Source organism: Chlorocebus sabaeus, chromosome 7 (assembly GCF_047675955.1).
Source record: "Chlorocebus sabaeus isolate Y175 chromosome 7, mChlSab1.0.hap1, whole genome shotgun sequence".
Lineage (NCBI taxonomy): Eukaryota > Metazoa > Chordata > Mammalia > Primates > Cercopithecidae > Chlorocebus > Chlorocebus sabaeus.
In genome coordinates, this window is record NC_132910.1 from 45,791,689 (window position 1) to 45,815,873 (window position 24,185).

At 38.8% G+C, this 24,185-nt stretch overlaps 1 protein-coding gene across 2 annotated transcripts in view; it reads right to left on the minus strand.

The window, feature by feature from the left end:
• Positions 1-21,721, minus strand: part of HPGDS (hematopoietic prostaglandin D synthase) — a 43,152-nt gene extending 21,431 nt beyond the window's left edge. Inside the window, exons 1-2 of one of the 2 annotated variants that reach the window (XM_037989985.2) lie at positions 21,620-21,721; positions 8,596-8,737 (exon numbers count right to left, since the gene is read on the minus strand). In XM_037989985.2, coding sequence (XP_037845913.1) covers positions 8,596-8,728 — 133 coding nt within the window. In that variant the 5' untranslated portion in view covers positions 8,729-8,737; positions 21,620-21,721. Of the gene's footprint in view, positions 1-8,595; positions 8,738-16,786; positions 17,036-21,619 lie in introns of those variants that run through there. The other variant, XM_007999290.3, reaches the window with a different exon arrangement.
• Positions 21,722-24,185: the final 2,464 nt, after the last annotated feature.

Sequence of the window (24,185 nt, forward strand, 5' to 3'; positions counted from 1 at the left end):
AGGTACCTCAGTTGGAAATGCAGAAATCACCTGTCTTCTGTGTCAATCACGCTGGGAGCTGCAGACCGGAACTGTTCCCCTTTGGCCATCGTGGCACAGATCTCTCCTTCATTTTTGAAGGACAACTTTGCTGGTCATAGTATTCTTGGTACGCAGGTTTTATTTATTTATTTATTTTTTCTTTCAGCACTTTGAACATATCATTCCATTCTCTCCTGTTCTCTAAGATTTCTGCTGAGAAATCTACTGTTAGTCTGATGGGGATTCCTTTTCATATGACTTGATACTTTTCTCTTGCTATTTTTGGAATTCTCTTTGTCCTTGAGTTTTGACAGTTTGTCTTTCATGTTTAATGACTTTAATGTTGAATCTTACCCAAGCTTCATGTATCTGGATGTCTAAATCTCTTGCTAGACTTGGGAAGTTTTAACTATCATTTGGTTAATTGGTTTTCTATGTCTTCGTCCATCTCTTCTTCTTCTGGAGTTCCCCAAATCCCAAAATTCAAACATTTGGTTGCTTTATGGTGTCCCAAATGATGTAATGCAGGCTTTCTTCCATTTTATTTTTTTTCTTGAGTATGACTGGGTTATTTCAAAAGACCTGTCTTCAAGTTCAGAATTTCTTCTGCTTGATCTAGTCTACTGTTGATGCTCTAGTTGTATTTATTTTTTAATTTCATTCACTGAATTCTTTAGCTCCAGAATTCTGTTTGGATATTTCTTATAATATCTATCTGTTTTTTTTAATTTCTCAATCAGATCATTGTCTTCCTGATTTCTTTGTATTATCCTTATTCTTTTGTATCTCACTGAGTTTCTTTAATACCATTATTATCAATTCTTTTTTTAGGCATTTTATGTATTTCCTTTTTTATGGAATTGGTTACTGGAGAATTATTGTGTTCCTTTGGAGATGTCTTGTTTCCTTCCTTTTTCATATTTCTTGTGTCTTTATGTTGATTTCTGTGCATCTGGTATGACAGTCACTCCTTTCAATGTTATGGATTGATTTTTATAGGGAAAGCCTTTTTCCTATAGATGTATCTATAGTGCTAGTTGAGTAGGGTACTTTAGCTTTGATTCTAAGTGGGTGCAATAATGTAGTCTTCATATGATTTCTTCAGCTATAGTCAGCGTCAGTGGTGCCTGTGAGTTTCTCAGTGGCTTAGGCTGTAGTTATTAGTGGAGGCTGTGGTGAGGCTTTGCTAGTGAGGGGGATGCCAAGTGGACTGGTCCTTAGGCACCAGTGGCTACAGTGGGCTGGGTGTGTGGATTCCTAGGCCCCTGAATGGGATGCACTGGTACCAGCAGTGCTGGGCAAGGCAGATCCAGCCCCCTAGACAATGCATGTGAGTCCCAGTGATAGTGGCAAGCAGAACAGGCCTGACCTCAGGCTCCCGGATAATGTGCAGAAGCACTGGTGGTGGCTGGTGGAGAAGGTTGATCCTTAGGCCACTGGACAATGCATTCAGGAATTGGCAGCAGCAGTGACAGACAGGATGGGCCTATCCTCAAGTCTCCTGATAGTGCATGTTTGCGCCAGTGGCAGCAGGCAGGGCACATTGTTCCCCAGACCCCTGGATAATGTGCTTGGGTGCCAGTGGCAGTGGTCATGGGAGGGGTGGGCTGGTCCTCAGGCCCCCAGATGGTGCATGTAAGTGCTAGTGGTGATGGATGGGGCAGTACTATCCTCAGATCCTGGAATGGCATATCGGTGAGCTGGTCCCCAGGCTTCATAAAGGCACATGCGGGTACATTGTGGCCCTGATGTTAGAGAAGGCATGTTTGCTGTCTGTGGAAACAGCCCCAGGCAGGCAGCTCTCAGACTCTGGAGAGTGCACGCTTTAGCTTCCTATGTTACAGCAGCAGCCTCTCTGATATGCAACACTGTCCATTCCCCAGGTTTAGGACACCACATGGGCTAAAGTGCTGGGGACCCAGCCACAACACTGAGTGAAGCCAGCATTGCAATGCTGCAGCCCTCTGGGTGGTTGTAGGGGGATGTCAGCATGGCTCCAAGGATGGGGAGATGCAGGGGCTTTTGGGTTCCAGGGCAAAATATAGTCTGGTGGGGACTGGGTTCTCCAAGTGGCACCAGCTGCAGTTACTTGGGTCTCAGGGGGTGTGTAGGACACAGCACAAACTTTCTCTCTGGAACAATGTTCTCACACGGACTCCAGGCACTCCCTACCCTAGTCTCAGGGCCCAAAAGGCCCAAGGGGACTCTCCCATGACTAGAATTGCAGGAGTCTGTGGAGTAAATGTGGACCACTGGGGATATCTCTCTTACTTTTTCCCAACAATGGGGAGCCCCTCCTGGCTTCGAGCTGATTCCAGCCAAGTCAGCAGCTTCGCTTCCTTTTCTTTCTGTGCCTCAGAAGTTTCCCATCACTTCCCAGCTGAATTCCAGTCTTCTCTCTTAGATGCTCTATTAGATGTGTGGCTATTTATTTGCTATTTTGATCCTTCTTTGAGGAGGTGAGTGTCAGGTACCTCTGGTCATTAATTTTGAAGCCCCGCTTCATTTTGATGACGGCCTATGTGAAATGTATAGTAAGGCAGCAAGCAGTTTTGCACAAATATCGGACAGACTGATAGCAGATACCATATTAATATTTTATCTGTAAATCCTACTGTTTTCTTACCTAAACCTATTATATTTTTGTCACAAAGTAATATACATTTATTATAGAAAAATTATAAACTGATAAAAATAATTCAGTCACATAGTTTTAACCATTTTAATATTTTAATTGATTTCCCATATATATTTTAAAACAAATTATAATGCATATAATCTTTTGTAAATCATTTTTCGTTTCACAATGTCTTTTAAACATCTTTCTAAATCAATGAAACATCATTTTTTTAATGTCTACATAATACTTTGCTATGTGTATTGATCACAACTTTCCCAACCAGTGCCTTAGTTTCAGACATAAAATTATTTTAAAAGAGAGAAAATAATCAAGTGCAATCACACTCTGATGACCCTCATACAACTATTAAACTGTGTGTATCTCCTTCGAGTATCTTTCATATGCACACCTAAATAAGTATAAGAGAATCATACTTCACATGTGGAATAAAAATACCTCTAAGTACTTACCTTCAAGTATTGAGTGTGCCAACTACTATTTTTGGTGCCTGAGATACTTCAGTGAGCAAAACAAAGTCTCAAATGAAATTGAAGTGAGTTGGAATGTCTTATTTGAAGCAAAATATGTGAACAAGAGGGAATCAAAATGCCTAATCTTTTTTGGCAGGGAGGGTTTTCTTTGTGCTAGGCATTGTACTAAATATTCAGCATGCCCATTAGGTCTTCTTTCACTTACAACAACCCTATGAAGTAGGTGATAACTATCTCATTTTATAAATGAGGGGATGAAGTTAAGAGGTTATATAAATTGCCCCGGTCACACACCTGGTAAAAGTAGGTTTCACACTGAGGTCACTTGGAACCCTTGCTCAGCTGTTTTCTTAGTTCTATGAGCCATGTTTTGAGAAAGATATTAAAAATCAGAGCAAGCTCAGAGAATAGTCTCCAAGTTAGTGAGAGGTTTGAAAATCTTATTTTTTTTGAGGATTGGTTGAAGAACCTTGGCACTCTTCACCTGGAGGAAATAAAACTAACTAAGTGGAACAAAACCATCTCAAATAGGACAGAACTATCAAATAGAAGAAAAATTTGACTTACTCTGACTACCTCTAAAATGTGAAACTAGAATCAAAGGGTAGTAGAATAAAGGGCAGATGAGGAATAGTTTTGTTTGTTTTAGAGCAATTGACAACGGAATGTGTTTTCTTGTGAGATAGTGAGCTTTTAGCTACTGGAAGTGTTCAAGCCAACCCTGGGATAACTGCCCACAACTGGAACATTGGGCTGCATCTAACAGGAAGTCGTTTAAGAAGACAAATGCTAAGTCCTTCATTTGATTCCAGAAAAAAAAAAGAATAATCCCAGTGTTGTTGGAGGTGTCAATAGGAGTATTCTAAAGCTTAAAAACCATTAAGGAATTTTGTTACACTAAATATGAGGCCTCAATGTGATGTGGCTGGCAAAGTAACTACTGTGATCTTGGCAGAATGTCTTACAATGATGTCTAGTGTTGTGACAGGGATGATGGTCCCATTTTGCTCTGTGCTGTTCTTGTACCTTAAACACTATGTTCTCCATAGGTATCACACATTAAATGGCAGATGTACAGTAACAGGAACTTGTTTGGAGGACACCTACTTACGTGGTGAAGAAATGCAAATCAGGGAATATAAATGAGCACTCAAGGAAGAAAAGAAAATTGTCCTTTGGACATGGATGTGATTGTAGATCTCAGATAGTCCAGAGAAAATGGCATCTAAATCAAGAAATAGAGTCAGGGATGGGAAAGTTGAACTAAAATTCACAATGATGACCAGAGAAACTAACAACGAAGTTCCAAAATTTATTATCTAGGTTGAGGTATCGGATGCATGAATTAAATGGGACCCAATTACAAATTCTGCCAAAGACCTTTATCTTCACTCGGAACATTTGTATTAAACTGACCACTCAGCAATAGCTTTTTTTCTATGATGTCTTTAAAGAAACTAGGTTTCTTTAACTATTTGGTTGTAAAAGAAGGAGTAATCTGGTTCTCCATGGATTAAAATTATAAGTCCAAGACCAATCTATGAAAGCTATAAGGAGACAGATCTCAACTTTGTATAAGGAACAGTCTTTCAAAATTAGTCTCCCTTCTATTTTCTGTTCTCCTTTTCCAGAATTTTATTTGAAAGTTGGACCTCCTAAACTGAGCCTCAAGTTTCCTTTCTTTCTTTTATTTTTCATTTATTTGTCCTATTTTTGTACTTTCTGGAAAAATATCTTTACTTTTTGTCATTTTATTGATGTGTTTGTATCATATTTTTAATTTTCAAGAACTGTTTGTCTCTGAACATTTCTTCTGACAGCACCCTGTTGTTAAGAGAAAAACTTCAACCGAATTAAATTTAAAGGAGTTTAACTAAGCTACGAACGATTTGCAAATTGGGAAGTCCCCAGAATCACAGCAGATTCACAGAGGCTCCAGGGGATGCCTCATGATCAGAACAAATAGGCAAAAAAATAAATAAATAAAGTGACATACAAAAATCGGAAGTGAGGTACAGAAACAACTAGATTGGTTACAGCCCACGGTTTGCCTTATTTGAACACAGTCTGAACACTCAGCAGTATATGAGTTGCTGCTGGGATTGGCCAAGACTCAGCTCTTCTTATAGGTGCATATTCCTAAGTTAGGTTTTAATCTTGTCTACCGATTAAGTTAGGTTACAGTTCATCTACAAGGACTCAAATATAGTCGTACAAAGTCCTTCTCAGGCCATATTTAGTTTGCTATTACAGTGTTCTTGTTTCATGTATAGAATATCTTCTCTTATTTCTCAGGATTTTTAAAAATGTTTGAAGTGGGTTTTTTTTCTTGCTAAATCATCTTGGTTTCCTCAGAGTTGCTTTTTTTCTGCTTCTTTGTTTAGGTATGTGTTCTGTTAGATTTTTCTCAAATATCTATTGATTTTTGATTGCCATTTATGTTTTAAAAAGCAAAGAAATAAAAACTACCTGTAAGCTCATCGTGCATGGGAGGGGCTTGCCAACAGATTGGGCTGGGCTGTTTCATTAAGAAACTCTCATTCGTTCATTAGCTTGGGCTGATCAGCTTCCCCAGAGAGAATTTCTCCAATTTCTGCTTAAGGAATATTAGCCTGGATTGTAGAGCAGAAGAAAGGTGCTATGGATCTCACCATTTAGTTTCTAGACTTCCATTGAATCCCACCTTTATTATAAAATTGTGTCCTCAGACATGTCTGTTGTCCCAGAAGCCTCTGGTCTATCCTCCCCTGAGAGTAACCTCCATGCTTATTCTAGGGAGGAGAAGGGATATGGTGGTCACAGTGCTTCTTCACATTGATAGAGGCAGGAGGCAGAGAAATTCTAGGTAGACAACAGCAGGTCCCCAGGGAAACCCCACCTTCAAGCCAAAAAGCCTGAAACCTGTGACCCAGCATGAGAAAATCTATTCCTGTTTGCCTGCTGTCTCCTGATGGGTTCTTTCTGAATAATGCTTTTTTACCAATTGAATGTTGCCTTTTCCAAAACTACCTACAGCCCACCCCGTCCCACAATCCTCTGCCTATGAATACCCCAGACTCAGTTGGTAGAGGAAAGAGAAGGGGCTCAGCTGGAGAGAGGTGACTTGACTTCAGAGAGATGGCTGGATTTCGGAGGAGAAAAGACTTGACTTCAGGGGAAGACTACCGGCCTACTCTGTCCTCTCTCCAGCTCCCCTCTCTGCTGAGAGCCATTTCCTTCACTTAATAAAATTTTCCGCCTTCACCATCCTTCAAGTGTCTGGACGACATTGTTCTTCTTGGACGCTGGACAACAGCTTAGGACCCACCAAGTACAGGGACCCAAAAAAGGCTGTCACACTGGCCCTTTGCCCTTGCTGGTGGAAGGCAGCTACCCCATGTGACGAGGCAAGAGGCCCACTGAGCTGATACCACTCTGCTGTCCATGGATGGCAGGGCTAAGAGAGCATTGTAACATGCATTCTGGAGCTTCAGGGGTTGCAGGCACCCCAACCTGGGTGCCACTGCAGGGCCCGTGCAGAGCTTGCTCCTGCCAGTGCCCAAAGTGCTCAGCTGGATCTCATGCTCGCTCGCTCACATGCTCCCTCCCACAAGGGATTGAGTGCAGTGGGTGAAGTAAATGGGGCACCCCAGCACAAGTCCAACAAAGAGGTCAAGAAAAACTCTCCATCAACATTTTTCCACTCAGTCCTCTGTCAGCGCAACTTTTAGAGTTATCTGCTACTATAAATTCATGAGCCTTTTTCTGTATCTCTGTGATTTAGCTTGCCTTCTCCTCCTCAAGGTTTACGTTTGAACTTTGGGCCTACTAAGTCACCTTACCATTCTTTGGCCTGCTTTTTAGCTTCCAGAATTGTGTGCTATCATATCTACATTCAAGCTTTATTTCTTTGTCCTTGTGGACTTCGGCCCTTTTTAAAAGTACTTCAGCATTATTAAAGGAGAGAAAAAGTGTTTTAAAGAGAGAAAATGTAAACTCGTGTGTGCAATTTACCAAGTTTGTCCAGGAGAACATTTTAATACAAGTATCCAATGATGGAATGTGTTGACTGGAGATTTTCTAGGTTCCAGCAGAGGGAGTGTCATAGCAGGTTTCAAGCACCAGAGAGCACTGCTAAATTGGACAGCAGATGAGACCAAATAACATTTGTAACAGAAACTGCTCCTTAGTAGTACCTATTCTTTCCTTTCTTCTTAGAGTAATAAAACTCTGGATTTTTAGCTGTGCAAATGATTATCCACAATTAAATCAGCATCTCTCAATTTTCCTTGAAGTGATATGTGACAACTGGGCTTACCAAGTGACATATGCAACTTTCTAGTCATGCTGTTTAAAGGGGGGTGTCCCCTCCCTCCTTCATACTTTCTCTGAGCTACAATGTGGAAGGAGCATGAGCTATCTCACACTGTGTAAATAAGACACCAAGGGGTGGCAGATCAATAAGAAACCTAATCTTTGACAACTGTATGGAGCAAAATCATGATACCCACTTGGGGTTTTGTGTAAATGAAATTTCTATCCTTTTTAAGACAATTTTACATTGTGTCTTTGTCTATTAAAACATTTGAAACTACATTCTAAGCATCATGAACTTTAAGATTCCTTTCCACGCTGAAAATCTATGGAAATATTAAGAAAATACAGAAATTCCATTTTCAGTAACAATGAAAAGTTCAAGTAGAATAGGGAATGAGGCACTCAGTGAACTTACATCTCAAAGCTAACAGGCAAAATTTGTTACATGTAATATCTGCACCTTTCTATCCATCTTGGTCTAATTAATTCATGGATAAAAGTAATGTTCACCTATTATATATTCACCATCTTAAAATCCCACGTGCAAATTCTGATATCAGAAGAAACATGTGGATATTAATGGTAAAGTATAGTGATAATAAGAAATAAGATACGCTATCTCACCAGAGAAGAGGTCTCTGCTAAGAAAAAGAATGGTTATAAGGGCAATGACTTTTAAGGAGCTCGTACTTCCAAAGGCTGTGGCAGTTCATGGTTAATACGCCTGTCATCATAGTAGTGTTGTTTTGACATTGTCTAGTGCAAATAGCTTGAGCTTGGTATTAAACTGACCTGGGTTTGAAACTCAGTTCTACTTGCTAGGGTCGTGAAACTGGAAAAATAATCTAAACTCTTTGCACTTCATCTATCCCAGTGACAAAATAGAAAAAAAAAAAAAAGTGTCATGTTTATTTCAGCTCGTCTTCTCATCTGATAAAACTTTATACTGGTTTACCTTTATATTCTCTGTCTGTAAGGTTTGTGTTTTCACCTCTAATAGGAAATTTGCTCGATCACACAGCATTTAATTAGTTCGTCTGAACTGCTGCTTCTCAATTTAAAGCTACATGAGCTTCGAAAACCTTGATTTTTTTTTTCATTTCCCTGAGGAAAAACAAAAGGTTCTGAAAGCATATTTTTCCTACATTTATTATTTGTGCTACTTACTTGATTTGATTTCAGGCCAGTCAGCTTGTTCTATTCTGTGGTCTTCATACTGTATGTCCAAATAAGCAAATATGTAACGAATAATTTCTGCTCTCCCCCTCATATTAAAATAAGTGAGTTTGTAGTTTGGCATGGTGCAATTCTGGAAAAAGAAAAAGGGAGGGATTATTTTTAGAGCCCTCTAGAGATGTCTCAATATTTTTCTTCAGAATTTATTGGAAAACTTTATGGCATCTCTTGAGATAACTGGAGACATTAGAGGATATTTCAAAACCAAAATTATAAATCAGTATCTAATTACATATGGGGAAACTTGGTTGAAATCAGATCATGAATCTCTCTCTCTCTCGGCACTAGTTAGAGCATTACAGTGAAATAACCAAATTCAAACTTTATTTATAAAAATATTCAGATTAAGTGGATAGCTACACACCAACCTTCAGAGCATGGAGCAAAAAAAACTTCCCACTTTAAGATGATTCTGCCCTGCTTTCAGTCACTGGTAATGCTTAATATTTGATATTTTGCCGTTTTGTTTGCTCTTGTGACACAGCTCAGAGTTTATGAGGACATCTGGGTAAGGACAGCCAAGGGCTGGGCACACGCAAGAGGAATGTGAGTACCATGCCAACCTGTCTTTGCCTCTCTTTCCTCACCTGTGGCTTTCCCTCTAGGCATCCAAGGCCTAGGGAAACACTGCTCTCTGGTTCCCTCTGACTGCATCCATGCTACTGGGTTTTACTGGGTTACTTGCACCACAAAACACACCCCATCTCAAGACCTCTGCTGACAATCTTCCTTCATTCCCTCTGTAGAGGAAGAAAGCCAACTATTCTTACATTTCAAAATGTTTGCTAATACCAGCTAATTCAGTCATTATAATCTTATGGGTTTTCAGTGATTTGTATCTTCATTTTCATTGTTTATAAATGGTTAGTGACTTTAAGCACTTGTAGTGGAATATATTTCAATTTTTTAAGATCAAACAACTGAGAAAGAAATGTTTCCATTTGAAATTCAATTCTTTGAATTTGGCCTTTGGCCAGCTAAAATCTCCCTGAATTTCAAAGACCACTTTTGATAAATAGTGATATTAACATGGATTTGTAAATTAATGAGGTAATGCATATAAGGTACATAGCATAATGGCAAATTTAATCATTAGCATTAGTAATGACTTTGATCTCATTCTGTATTCAAGAATAAACATTATGAATACAGCACACTAAAGATAATAATTATGGTAACTAAATGAATAAAAGCACATAAAGATGATTATTTAAAGTGGTGAGTTTAAATAGTTTATTCCCTACTAAGAAAGTTTTTAAAGAATATTAATGGAATATTAATTAGATAAAAAGGAAAGTTGGGCTCAAGCCTCGAATCAAAGTTTCATCAAAAATCACATCACAGACCAGGCGCAGCAGCTCATGTCTGTAATCCCAGCACTTTGGGAGGCAGAGGCAAGAGGATCACCTGAAGCCAGGACTTCGAGATGAACCTGGCCAACATGGTGAAACCCCGCCTCTACTAAAAGTACACAAATTGGCCAGGTGTGGTGTTGTGTGCCTGTAATCCCAGCTACTCAGGAGGCTGGGGCAGGAGAATCGCTTGAACCCCAGAGACAGAGGTTGCAGTGAGCCAAGATCACGCTACTGCCCTCCAGGCTGGGCAGCAGAGTGAGACTCCATCTCAAAAAATAAAAATAAATCACATCACATAAAAGGTTAAACGCAAATCATAAAAATCCAGGTTGCCAAGTCCTGACTTTAAGTTTACATATTCCTGGAGTCTAGTGGGAAGAGGATGACCTGAAATAACTGTTTCATTGCCTATCTAGAAGCTCCCAGGTTCAGGAAGTGACAGTGATGGTAATTCCTAGCAAAACCATTTTTTCTGGCCCTGGTTTCTGTGTCCAGATGTTGTGGAGTGAAGCTAGTGCTCCTTGCTAAAACGAGAGAGGTACTACTGCCAATCACTCCCGCCCAGTTTGCATCAGCCAGTCTAGTCTACACCCAACTGAGATGTAGCACTCACCACATGTATAGATATGTGGGGAAATGTCCTTGAAAGAGACAAGAATTGACTAAACTAATAATAATTCCATGATTTACAGCCACAAATTTCTTTGGGGGAAAAATATACATATAAAGGAGTTCGAATTTGGGATACTAAATGAAATGCCCATCAGAACAATGGAACTGTTTTCCAGGTTACTTAGAAATGTTGAGCTTAGAAATAAATAATGGAAAAGGTCTAAGAGCACCAACATAGTTAATAAAAAATGTAATAATTAAGAGATTATTCTTATCCAGGAATAGCATAATTGTTATAATTCCTGGACCTATTTGTTTTAAATATCAAAACAATTTTTAAAAGCCTACAGAGTGGAAAAAGTGTGGTTATTAGTTGCAGTTTCTATTTGGTGTTTCGTTTCATTTTGTTTGGTTTTGTTGCGGCACAGTGTCACTCTGTCCCCCAGCCTGGAGTGCAGTGGCTCAATCTTGGCTCACTGAAACCTCCACCTCCTGGATTCAAGCAATTCTCCAGCCTCAGCCTCCTGAGTAGCTGGGATTACAGGCATACACCATCACGCCTGGCTAATTTTTCTATTTCTAGTACAGACGGGGCTTCACTTATGTTGGCCAGACTGGTCTCAGGTTCGTTTCTCAACCTCAGGTGATCCACCCCACTTGGCCTCCCAAAGTGCTGGGATTACAGGCGTGAGCCACTGTGCCTAGCCTGCAGCTTCTACTTGAAAAGCATTCTATATAAAATTTTTTATTGGTTTTGTTGGCATAGTCAATGTTTCCACAGCATGAAGAAATTATATTTTCTCCCTACATTAAAAGTTATCAGCATTACACAGGGCGCCATGGCTCACGCCTGTAATCCCAGCACTTTGGGAGGCCAAGGCGGGTGGATCACAAGGTCAGGAGTTTGAGACTAGCTTGACCAAAATGGTAAAACCCCATCTCTACTAAAAATACAGAAATGAGCTGGGAGTGGTGGCGGGCGCCTGTAATCCCAGCTACTCAGGAGGTTGAGGCAGGAGAATCACTGAAATCCGGGAGGCAGAGGTTGTAGTGAGCCGAGATCATGCCATTGCACTCCAGCCTTTTTGAGACTCCGTCTCAAAAAAAGAAAAAAAAGTTAACAGCATTAAACATTAAACATATAACCTTTTCTCATTCAATCAACTACCACATGGATATCAGTGTCCACCTGATGAATTCTGCATGAAAACAAAGTGATTGTTTTTTATTGTTGTTAATTTTCAAAATTATGCTGTTTTATATTGTATTTGACTCAAGTAAAGAAGACATTTAAAAATTCTCAGCATAGGTTGGCAGCTATCTATATTTCTCTGCAAAAATATCTTGAAGTCTAAGATTTGGCAGAGGCCCAATAGCAGCTAACAAATGCTTATCTTGCCTTTTAAAATATTCTTTCAACAGTTGTAACTCATTAATGAAGCTGTACTTTTTACATGACATTTCTGTAGTTATTTGCATGATTATATTTTCTGTTTGTCTCAGGAATACAAGATGTTAAATCAGAACATCCATCTGTATAATAAACTACATTAAAAGAGAAAAACCAGGCTGGGTGCAGTGGCTCACGTCTGTAATCCCAGCACTTTGGGAGGCCGAGACAGGCAGATCACTTGAGGTCAGGAGGTTGAGACCAGCCTGGCCAACATGGTGAAACCCTGTCTCTACAAACAATGTATACAAATTAGCTGGGTGTGGTGGCGTGAGCCTATAATTCCAGCTACGCAGGTGGCTCAGGCACGAGAATTGCTTGAACCTGGGAGGCAGAGGTTGCAGTGAGCCAAGATCGTGCCACTTTACTCCAGCCTGGGTGACAGAGTGAGACTCTCTCTCTCAAAAAAAAGAAAGAGAATTATCATAAAACATACTATCATCTCAATAGATACTAAATGCTTTTAAAAAGCATTTATAACATTATCACTCATTTGTGATCAAAACTCGCAAAATGAAAAAAACAACAAAATAAAATACCTGTTAGCAAACTAGTAATAGAATACTTCCTTAACCGTATAAAGAGTCTCTACTGAAAACTTATAGCAAACATACATAATGGTGAACCAATAAAAGCATTTTCTTTAATGTCAGGAATAACAAGAATCCCACTATAACATCTACTATTCAGCATAATGCTGGACAGCCTAGCTAATTCAATAATGTAAGACAATAATAAATAACATTTGTAAGTAGTAGGAAGGGAGCAACACAGCTGTCCATTTGCAATCAAAATGATTGTCTATATTTAAAATTCAAGAGATTCTACAGATAAACTGGATCCTAGATTTCAACTGGAAATGCTAAGGACCAAAATAGCCAAGACAAACAAAAAAAGAGAACAGAAGAGGAAGACCTGATGTACCAGAGAGCAAGACTTAGATAAAAAGCCTTGTAATGCAATATTTGTTCAGAGGTGCATTGTCTTAAAACAGAACCTCACATATAGGACAGACATGACATAGAGTGAGGACATAAAGAAACTAGACTAAAATGGTTCTGAGACAATAGAGGGAAAAAAAGCATAATTAGACCCCAACTTTCTATCGTACACAGAAATAACATCTAGGTTATCTTGGCATGATTTGACTAGCACAGCAAAACTCCAATATCATTCTGGTCCCGTGTTTCCTGTTAGCTTCATTTCTGAACCCTTCCACTGTCACTGTGTTAAGAATCTCATATAGAGAAAACTGCATGTTTCCTGGAATGATACAGAAGCATGAAGTTTAAAAGCTGATAGTGTTTGAAGATTTTTACATCTAAAGATCTTTGCATCTAAAATTAACCACTGACTTCCTTACACCCCAAAGTATATCGTGTAAAGTTACTAATTCAGCAGATAGATAAAAAGCTCATTTAGAATTCTGTTTGAAAAATAACCTATACGGTTTCTCAAAGAACACATACATAAATGACTAATAAATACCCTGGATAGAAACTTACATATATAAACTCATATGAACACAGCTATCCAGTGCAGAAGATTTAACTTTTAATATTAATATATGCATTAGGAAATAAGCTCTTTTACATAGGAAATAACAGTGTTTTCTAAAGTACTATCTTGGGTACTTCCTTTCTTTCCCTTTCTTTCCTGTAGCTTTTCTTAACTTTATATAATGCTTGATATGGTTTGGTTATATCCCCACTATCATCTCATCTTGAATTGTAGCTCCCATAATTCCCACGTGTGGTGGGAGGGGCCTGGTGGGAGATAATTGAATCCTGGAGGTGGTTTCCCCCCATACTGACTTCATGGTAGTAAGTAAGTCTCACGAGATCTGATGACTTTATAAGAGATTTCCCCTTTAACTTGGCTCTGGGTCCTTCTTGCCTGCCGCCATGTTAGACATCCCTTCCCCTTCCGCCATGATGGTGAGGCCTCTCCAGCCATGTGGAACTGTAGTGCAGTGGCGCAATCTAGGCTCACTGAAATCTCCGCCTCCTGAGTTCAAGCAATTATCCTGCCTCAGCCTCTCAAGTAGCTAGGATTATAGGCGTGTGCCACTACATACAGCTAATTCTTGTATTTTATTTTTTAGTGGAGATGGGATTTCACCATGTTGGCCAGGATGGTCTTGATCATCTGACCTCGTGATCCGCCTGCCTGGACCTCCCAAAGTGCTGGGATTACAGGCGTGATCCACTGAGCCCGGTCTAAACCTTTTTTTTCTTTCTTTTCTTTTTTCTTGTTTTTTGTTTTTGTTTTTTTGAGATGGAGTCTCGCTCTGTGGTCCAGGCTGGAGTGCAGTGGCATGATCTCGACTCACTGCAAGCTCTACCTCCTGGGTTCACGCCATTCTCCTGCCTCAGCCTCTCCAGCAGCTAGGACTACAGGCACCCGTCACCATGCTCCCCTAACTTTTTGTATTTTTAGTAGAAATGGGGTTTCACCGTGTTAGCCAGGATGGTCTGGATCTCCTGACCTCGTGATTCTCACGCCTCGGCCTCCCAAAGTGCTGGGTTTACAGGTGTGAGCCACCTCGCCGGGTCCTTTTTTTTTTTTTTTTTTTTTGAGACAAAAGTTTTGCTCTTGTTGCCCAGGCTGGAGTGCAATGGTGCAATCTCGGCTCACTGCAGCCTCCGCCTCCTGGGTTCAAGCAATTCTCCTGCCTCAGCCACCGGAGTAGCTGGGATTACAGGCGCCCATCACCGCACACAGCTAATTTTTTTTTCTTTCTTTCTTTTTTTTTTTTTTTTTTTGAGACAGAGTCTTGCTCTGTCACGCAGGCTACAGGGCAGTGGTGCGATCTCGGCTCACTGCAGCCTCCCCCTCCCGGGTTCAAGCGGTTCCTCCTGCCTCAGCCTCCCGAGTAGCTGGGATTACAAGCCCCCACCACTGCACTGGCCTAATTTCTGTGTTTTTAGTAGAGACGTGGTTTCGCCATGTTGGCCAGGACCTCCCGACTTCAGGTGATCCGCCAGCCTTGGGCCTCCCAAAATGTTGGGATTACAGGCGTGAGCCACCGCTCCCGGCCAAACCTTTTTTTCTTTATCAATTACCCAGTCTCAGGTATGTCTTTATCAGCAGCATGAAAACTAATACAATGCTGATTTATTTCATCTGATTAATTCATTCCCAGATTTTAACATAATCATTGAAAAAATTACAAACTTTTATAATAAAACAATTTAACAATATACTATTCTGTACAGTGCTGTAAAAGCACAGTAAAAAATCGTCTCAAAAATTCTAGTTTCTGTGCCAGAAAGATGACAACAATCCAATTTCAACTCTCTGACAACACAGGCTAATCAATATCCAATGCCTATACTAAACATCTTAATAAAGACTTCAGCCAAAATATTTTTAGTTCAAAAAAGAGAACTTTTGGAATAATTTTGTTGGTTAGAAAACTTACAAATAAGGAATTAAGTATTAGCCATTCTACAATTCAATACAAAATGTTAGCCAACTTAAACTCTTACTCTTAAATAAGAAACATCAATAATTCAAACATATTTGGGCAGTCCAGACAGTTTTTTACATCCTTAGTAATTGTGCAATAATCTGAGTTTGAGGTATAAAAACAAAGATTACTTGTGAATTTGGTATAGCTCTTCTTTGAGTGTAAGATGTAGATCTTAACTTGCCCAGTAATAAACTTATACAAAATGTAATGGCCTAGAGCATGCATGTTTACACTCCTATTATATAGATCCTGGTGTTCTGAAATGTAAAAATTGGATTCAGATGGCAATCATGTGAGATACTGTTGTCCACATGAGAACTTCTTGCATATACTGACATTAAATAATGGCTTTTTATTACCCCTAACATTTGTGGTAAAGAATGTTAATTTCCCTCATTTCACAGTGTTCCTGGGCATTTCAAGTTCAGTTCTGGAAAAGTTGCCAGGTTGGAGTTAAATTATAGGACAATAGGAAAATAGAAGAATTATTGTTGACTGAGTAAGATATTGATTTCCATCAAGCATTGGATGTTTAACTTTGAATTAGCAAGCTGAAAGCTCTATTTTTTTTTTTTTAATCAAATATCAACTAAATATCGTTTTAAGTGACTGTTCCACATTAAAGCCAAAGCAAGAGGAATCACTGAAATAGCCTTTGGGAGCTGTGAGTTGAAATTCCTGGCCTGGGGTAAATCTCTTCAACTATCTCTGAAGCCACATGATGATAGGATGCAATTCTTATCAAAACATGGAGATGCTTCAACAAAATGTGCCTTAAAATAATAGAAAATATTACCAGTAAAATTCTTAAACTTAAAAAAAAAAAAAAAAAAGGAAAGAAAGTGAAGAACCATGAGATAAAATTCTCTGTTCCATCAGTCCAAGTGATTGAAGAATCACTTGGGAAAATTCTGGAAGTAGTCACAAACCCTGATTAAGACAGGATTTTTCCTCTAGCATTGATTATATTTTCTATGTTAAAATCCACTTGAAGAGGTCTTTAAAATCACCTGTACCTATGTTTCTCTTAAAAATGACTATTTGATTTTCACATATTCACATATATGGAGAGGCTCTGGGTAAGACAAGGTCTGAGTGAGCACATCATGAAAATAGCTCACAAGAGAGTTACTCAGTCACAAACAGGATATGAGAATAATAAAAACCCTAATGTAAAGAGTAAAGCATATCTCATTTCTTATCTACGTGGAGTTCAATAACATTACTTACCTGTGTTGTGTCTCTCAGGAGTCTGTCGTGTCCTGTATCCCTGGGTATGTGACTGCACCTTGGGTTTATATGATGAGTAAGTGATAATCACAAACCAATGAGGGGACAGGCAACTTACTTCCACCTAACGCTCTTCCTTCTTTTCTTAGATAAAACACGCATGCCAGGCAGTTTAAGCCTGCAAAGACTGCTGGTTATACAGGACATCTGGGTATAACTAACCCAACACATTTGCATACAAGGTAAAGTCAAAAGTTATAGCTGTACATGTATGCCCACTGTTACATGTTCACTTATTTTTAGTCTTACACCATAGGCTCCTGGAGAATAAGAAAACCTGAATGCAATGAAGTTATCTTTGCAGATGTGCACATGACTTGCTTCCCTGTTTTAGAAACAGTCTCTCCTGTACCTGCTGTATGTTCCTTCAAGGCAGTGTCTAACAATGTCTTGTATTTCATTTGTTTGCTTTTGGTTTCTCCCAGTGGAATGTAAGCTCTGTAAAGGCAGGGACTTCACTGTCTTTTTCACTATTGTCTCCTCAGTTCTAAGAGGAGTGCCAGGCACATCATGATCACTAATATACATATGATGATAGGCTGACCCTAATTTATAGTTCACATTTTTGCAAGGGCTGTAAATTTGCATTACTGCTGGTTTATTTCATTTACTCTCATTTCTCAGAAAAACCGAAGTGTTTAAAGTAAACCTGGTGTAGAAGTTTCCAATTCATCTTGTTTGTGATCCTTTTACAATTTAGTAACAAATGCCTGACATTTTAGAAATTTATTTTTTCGCTTCTTAGTGCAGGAATTATTTTCATGTATAATATTAGGATAGCTCAGTGAAAAGAGCCAACAAAATGCCTACCCGGGCCTTACTGAGCCTGAGGATTGTCCATGAAACATTTCAATGACTGACTGGCTTTCAACTTCCGGAAAATTCTCCCACAGGCAACAACAGCAACCTATCAATCATGTAATATTTATTATTTCTAAAGTGCTTTTAATTTTGCAAAATATGTTTACATCCTCTTAGTATAAACATCAGAAATGAAAGTAAATATAAATACTAGTCTGTAAAAAGAGAAGACACAGTGTAGCCCTTTACCCACCAAAAAACAATACATCTGTGTCAAAATCAAGTGCAAATGGGATGGGAGTGGGAGTTATACAAAATTACACAATGCATTTATTATCTTTGACAACTTTTACATTTTTTAAAAAAATCATTTTATCTTCACCTCAATGATTTTTAATGTCTATTTTTATAAATGAGGAAACTGAGACATAGGGAAATTAGGTAAATTGCCTGCAAATTTTTGATGGGACAAGCTAGGATTAAAACCTAGGCCTTCTGATGACACATTTAATATTTTTCCTTACATAATGCCGCCTATATAAAATACAAAGCTGCTTCAGTTAAAAAAAGTATACAAAAAATAGCACTTTTCTCATTTTGTATTACAATTTTCTCTTTTACAACCAGTTGTTTTGGCTGGAGGAAAGCAGAGCAACACATCATGGGTTGGGGAAGGAGCAGCCACTTGATCCTTGGTCACCAATCAACAGAGGCTGCTCTACAGGCATCCATTGTCCTTGTGTGCATGGTCTCCACTCCAGGAGCTCTCTGCAGCCCCTGTAGCATTCTCATTTTGCTACCTTCTTGCCCCAGTGTGGCAGTTTAACCACAACGCTGCCTGAGATTCCACCTGCCAAGTACCCAACAGAGCCACTTCTTCTCTGTGGTCTTGCCACCTCCCTGGAGGCACAAGAGGGTCCCAGGGCTCCTCTATTCTTGGGAAGCACAGCTTTCTCATCCTCTCGTGTCTTCTCCCAGCCCAGGTGGGGATGCCCTAACTCTCCTAGTCTTCTACCAGCTGTGGGACTTTGGGCAGGTAACTTAATCTCTCTGTGCCTAAGCTCCTTCACCTTTAGATGGAGATTCATTCTACAATAAATATTTATTTGTTCCTAATCTTTGCCAGGTATTGTTCTGAATGCTAGATATATAGCAGTAAATGAGGCTGGGCATGGTGGCTCACTCCTGTAATCCCAGCACTTTGGGAGGCCGAGGCGGGTGGATCACGAGGTCAGTAGATGGAGAACATCCTGGCCAACATGGTGAAACCCCGTCTCTACTAAAAATACAAAAATTAGCTGGGTATGGTGGCACATGCCTGGAATCCCAGCTACGTGGGAGGCTGAGGCAGGAGAATCGCTTGAACCCAGGAGGTGGATGTTGCAGTGAGCCGAGATCGTGCCACTACATTCCAGCCTGGCGACAGAGCGAGACTCTGTCTCAAAAATAAATAAATAAATAAATAAATAAATAAATAAATAAATAGAGATACAGCAGTAAATAAAATCAGACAAAAACAAATCTTTATGGAGCATTCTGACATTAGTAATAACTCCCTCATAGGCTTTTAGAGAATTAAATGAGTACACAGATACGTGCTTCAAAGTGTGTCTAATCATAGTTAGGGATCCATGAGTGAGATCAATTGTTAATGTTATTTGCAGTTCACCTGAGGGGAAAATCATTTCCCTTCAACAATCTATGCTCAGGAATTCTTTCCTTTTCTGTGGTTAGGTTTTGGACACTAACAGCAGGAAGGGAAGTAGCTGTCAGGCAACTTTTATTTTTCACCCTGCTTCATCTTCTCCTGAGATGAGCACGGAGCCAAGTGTCTACTGGAATAGGGAGGAGGAAAAGGGCAAGGGCAAAGTGAAAACCCCTCACAGATTGTTACCTCTCAGTTCCCTGCTCTCCAGGGCAGTGACTTCTTCATGCCACACACCCTTCAGGATCATGTTGTGCATCCAGACTGGACTGCGTGAGAAATACCCGTGAATAAATGTGTCAAGTTGTATGATCATGTCCACACAGTTATTGGAAGGCCTATTATAATTTAATGACTATGTCTTCATTTTCTCCGGGGCTTTCTAGTTGGAAAACTTTTAATCCTGTGGTATTGAATTAGCAAATTCCTAACTGCTGTTAGAAATCCAACATTAAATCATAGTCCATTTCTGTCCTTGTTTTCTTTATTTGCCCACCTGTGTAGTAATGTGACTATACAAGATAGTGATTAAAGAGTTTCATCCTGGAATCATGACCACTTAGAGGAATCTCAGTTCCTTACTTGCAAGCTCTAGGACTTTAGGCAGCTCCCTTAGTTTCCTTATCTGTAAAATGGTGATGATAAAAGTCATTCTACTCAGAGTTGAAAGGATTCAATGAGTTTGTGCATTTAAGTCACTTAGTGCCTTGCTTAGCAAGCAGTTGCTCGATAAGTAATGGAAAAATACATACCATTTTTTACAAGTGGACCACATATTTGTTCCTCTTTATTTATTTTGGTAAAAGAGAAGTGTTCAAACAAACCTATTTCTCCTTTTCTAGCTAGTCTGTTGATGGGGAAGGGAGGAAGTATCCAGGAGAAGCATACAAAACTTCCTTTGCTCAACATCTAGAGTGGTTTGGTGTACTTTTGTATATTTTATTTAATAAAACAGTTTTCCTTTTTATAGTTAGTTATTTGAAAAACTAAAAACATGTTAAACTGACTTATTTAAACCTGGGGCTGAAAAGACAGGAAATAAAGAATATGTTTTTCTGCTTCTAACCTCTTTGAGTAATTGAAACATGCCTGCAAATATTTTAGTGTCTGTGTTTTCCCAGATTTCAATAATGATAATGCTATTTTTCTTGTCTGCCTCTTCAGATACTGTGAAGAATGATATGGTAATTATATCCAAGATTATGAGCAAATCTTTCACTACCTAGCCTTTTGGCTAAAAGAGGATTCCCATATGTAGGCAAATAATAGTAATATAAATAGCTAAAATTCATTAAATATTTCCTGTGGGCCAGGCATTGAACCAAGCACTTGCCTACATTGCATTGAATGCCTACAAAACAACATCACGAATGGTGCGTGCACCCTTGAATGCACAACTGACTAGGCCTTGTCATGAAAGCATTTATAGATAGAAAATTTCTCAGACATTTGTATCTTGTTCACAAGAGTTTGTGTTTTTTCTGTCAAGAATGAAGAAAATAAGCATTAAGTTAATTTCTTTTTCAAGATTTTTCCAGAATCAATGAATGTCACCTCTGTATCATTACAACTTGTACTGTAGGAGGAAGGACTGTGCAGTAAGTCCCACCTCTGCCTGTGCCCTGTCCTGTGGCCCCCAAAAGAGTCATATCTCCTCTCTGAACCTCAGTTCTTGGAAAATAAAAGAGAGATCCTGGTGACCTCTGAGTCACTTCCTACTCTATTATTTCGTGACATAATTTTCCCCCTGAAGACATTTCTCTGTCTTACATGATAATTGAATGAAACTAAGTCCAAAAAGGCACAGAACTTATGGGCTGAGAGTTACAGGTGCGCAAGTTATCTTCGTCCCCAAGTCTAGCAAGAAAGGCAAGATTCTCAGATCAAAGGAAGGCCACCCATTCTGAGAATCCCAGGTCACAGGGTGGACTTACTATTTACAGGTACTAAGATAATGCAAACAAAAGTGTAATTTAGAGAGTTTTTTTGTTTTGTTTTGCTTTTTTTTTTTTTTTGGCGAGATTAAAGTGTCTTCCTAGCAGTTATCAAGAAGAGGCAACCAAAATGTACCTATTAAAGGAATTCGTATATTTGGAATTTTCTTATATTTCAAAAACAGATTAATCTGAAGAGGTGTGTTTTCCTCATGAAGTCTAGAAAAAGGAAATTCTGGAGAATAAGAAGGTGTCAGAAAATTTCTAGGACTCCACAGAGGGCTAATAATAGCAAACACGGACATTTGCATGTATTGTGTACCTGGTACTCACTCAAGATTTTAGTGCCAAGGTCTCAAACCTAGCAAGCAGAAGATCCAATATTTGAACCTAGTAGTCAGCCTTCAGAGTCTTCACGATTAATTACTGCATGAGATTGCCTCCAAAATATAGATTACTAGAGTGAAAGAAAAGAAACAGGTTACAATCATTTGCTGACATTTTCTTGGGATTATCCAACTTTTTTTGGCCTAACTGCACATATCAAGCAAATTTAAGATCTGAATTCTTTCTCCTAAGCAGGCTTTTGTTCACCATTTTATTCTGAAAGTTAGTTTTGCATCATTCTGAGCAAACTATCGCAAAGACAGAAAACCAAACACAGCATGTTCTCCCTCATAGGTGGGAATTGAACAATGAGAACACTTGGACACAGGAAGGGAAACATCACACACCGGGGCCTGTCTTGGGGTGGAGTGAGGGGGGAGGGATAGCATTAGGAGAAATACCTAATGTAAATGACGAGTTAATGGGTGCAGCACACCAACATGGCACATGTGTACGTATGTAACCTGCACGTTGTGCACATGTACCCTAGAACTTCAAGTATTAAAAAAAAAAAAATTGGCTTTGCATGCCTTCGTATCAAACACAGAATTTCTGGAAGAATACTTTCAGATTGGCCTGTGATACAAAGAAAGCAAGCTACTTACAAGAAAGAAAATCAAGAAATCTTGGTTTCTGATGACACAGCTCACATTTGCCGCACTGTTCCTAGGGAAAGGAGAATTCTATAGTGAAAGGAGAATTTTAAGAGATGACTGCAGTAATTAAATGTAGCTTCAATCCTTACAACACAAACTTACACAAGAATATAAAAAAACATATAGCTATGTAAGGAAAGGAAAAACTGTTTTCATTGGAACCAACGTAACAAGAAATTTTGTTCAGAAAACAATGAACAAAATTATGCTAAAAATATTTTTCTGGCCTCCAAGATACAATTTTACTATGTATACTTTGGCTCTTCATAAAGTGAGCCATTGAGAGAGAAAATAACAGCTGTTTCTAAAACTCTAGGATCCAATCCATGAAAGGCTAGAAATGGTCTATTTTCTAGCAGTATGTACATTTTGTTGGTGTTTACAGTTAAATAACTCATGGGAAGCTACAGGCCTCAATTACAACATATCATCAAAATTTGGAGACAAGATCCAGAATTGCCACTAGGTCTATGATTTGGAAGAACTTATATAAATGGTAAAATTTGTCCCCTGTGGACATCAACTGAAAGATGATGTGTAAATGTGATTCTGAAAACTTGAATGTTTCCTAAATTTTAGCACAGACTCTATGACTCATGTAACAAATTCAGACACATGGTTTTGAGATAGCAGCATCTTTTGTTTAATGACTTTAGATGGATTTGACCATTTGGCTATTCCCTTTCTGGCTGCAGACATTTTATTAGGCCCAATTTGAAAAGGCAGTCTTTCTTTTCTGTAAACAGATAGAAATTCATATGAAACTGTATGTCACATTGACTTCGTGCTAAAGTGCTACTGTGTTTCTGTAAATGTTTGAAATAAAATATTTGACTTTTATATTATTTCTTTGGATGTAGTGGTAATCTCACATCAAGTTTAAAATTTCTATTTGTTTCTGTTTTATAACAGCAGATTACAAATACGTATGTTCTGAACTACACCAAAGTCTCTTTAGTTACACAGCTTAAGCAAGATGATATTCTGATACAAATTAGCTACCAAAGTGAAGTGACTGTTCGTGACTCATTTTTCCAGTCTTAGCAAATGGAAAGTATTACATTCTTTTCAAAACATCAAAGTCAAAGGCATCTTTTAACACCCCACAAATGTCAAAAAGTAAAGTTTGAGCTTAAGCTGATTGCGTATTTAGTTTTAGTTCTCATTCATTGGATCATATTTACAAAGCCCTGTTTATAAACTCAAGAAATAAAATTACACAGCAATTTTCCTGGAAAATATGCTTTTTAAAAATAAATATTTAAAAATGTTCTGCTGTTATCTTAAGAGCTATATAGTGGAAGTACACAAATGTATGTATCGATCTCTGGAAACAAGTCACAATTCTTATATATTTTACTTGAAGTTTTAAAGATTTTTTTCTCTTTTGTATTATTCCTATCAAGTTTAAGATTTTTTTCTCTTTTGTATTATTCATATCAAGTTTAAATTCTATTATTTAAATTTCCAAATTTGCTCTTTTCAAAGCATCTGATTAAGCATGACATATTGGCAATACATCTTAATCTCATTTCCTTCCCCAAGACCCATGAAAGATCAGTAAAATTATACAAAAGGTATGGTAAACAAGGACAAAAAGAAAGGGCAAAAAAAGCATGTAAGAAACATTAAAAAAAAAAAAAAAAAAAAAAGCCTGGGTGCAGTGGCTTACACCCGTAATCCCAGCACTTTGGGAGGCCAAGGCGGGCAGATCACCTAAGGTCAGGAGTTCAAGAACAGCCTGGCCAACATGGTGAAATTCCGTCTCTACAAAAAATACAAAAACTAGCCAGGCATGGTGGCAAGTACCTGCAATCCCAGCTACCCAGGAGGCTGAGACTGGAGAATCGCTTGAA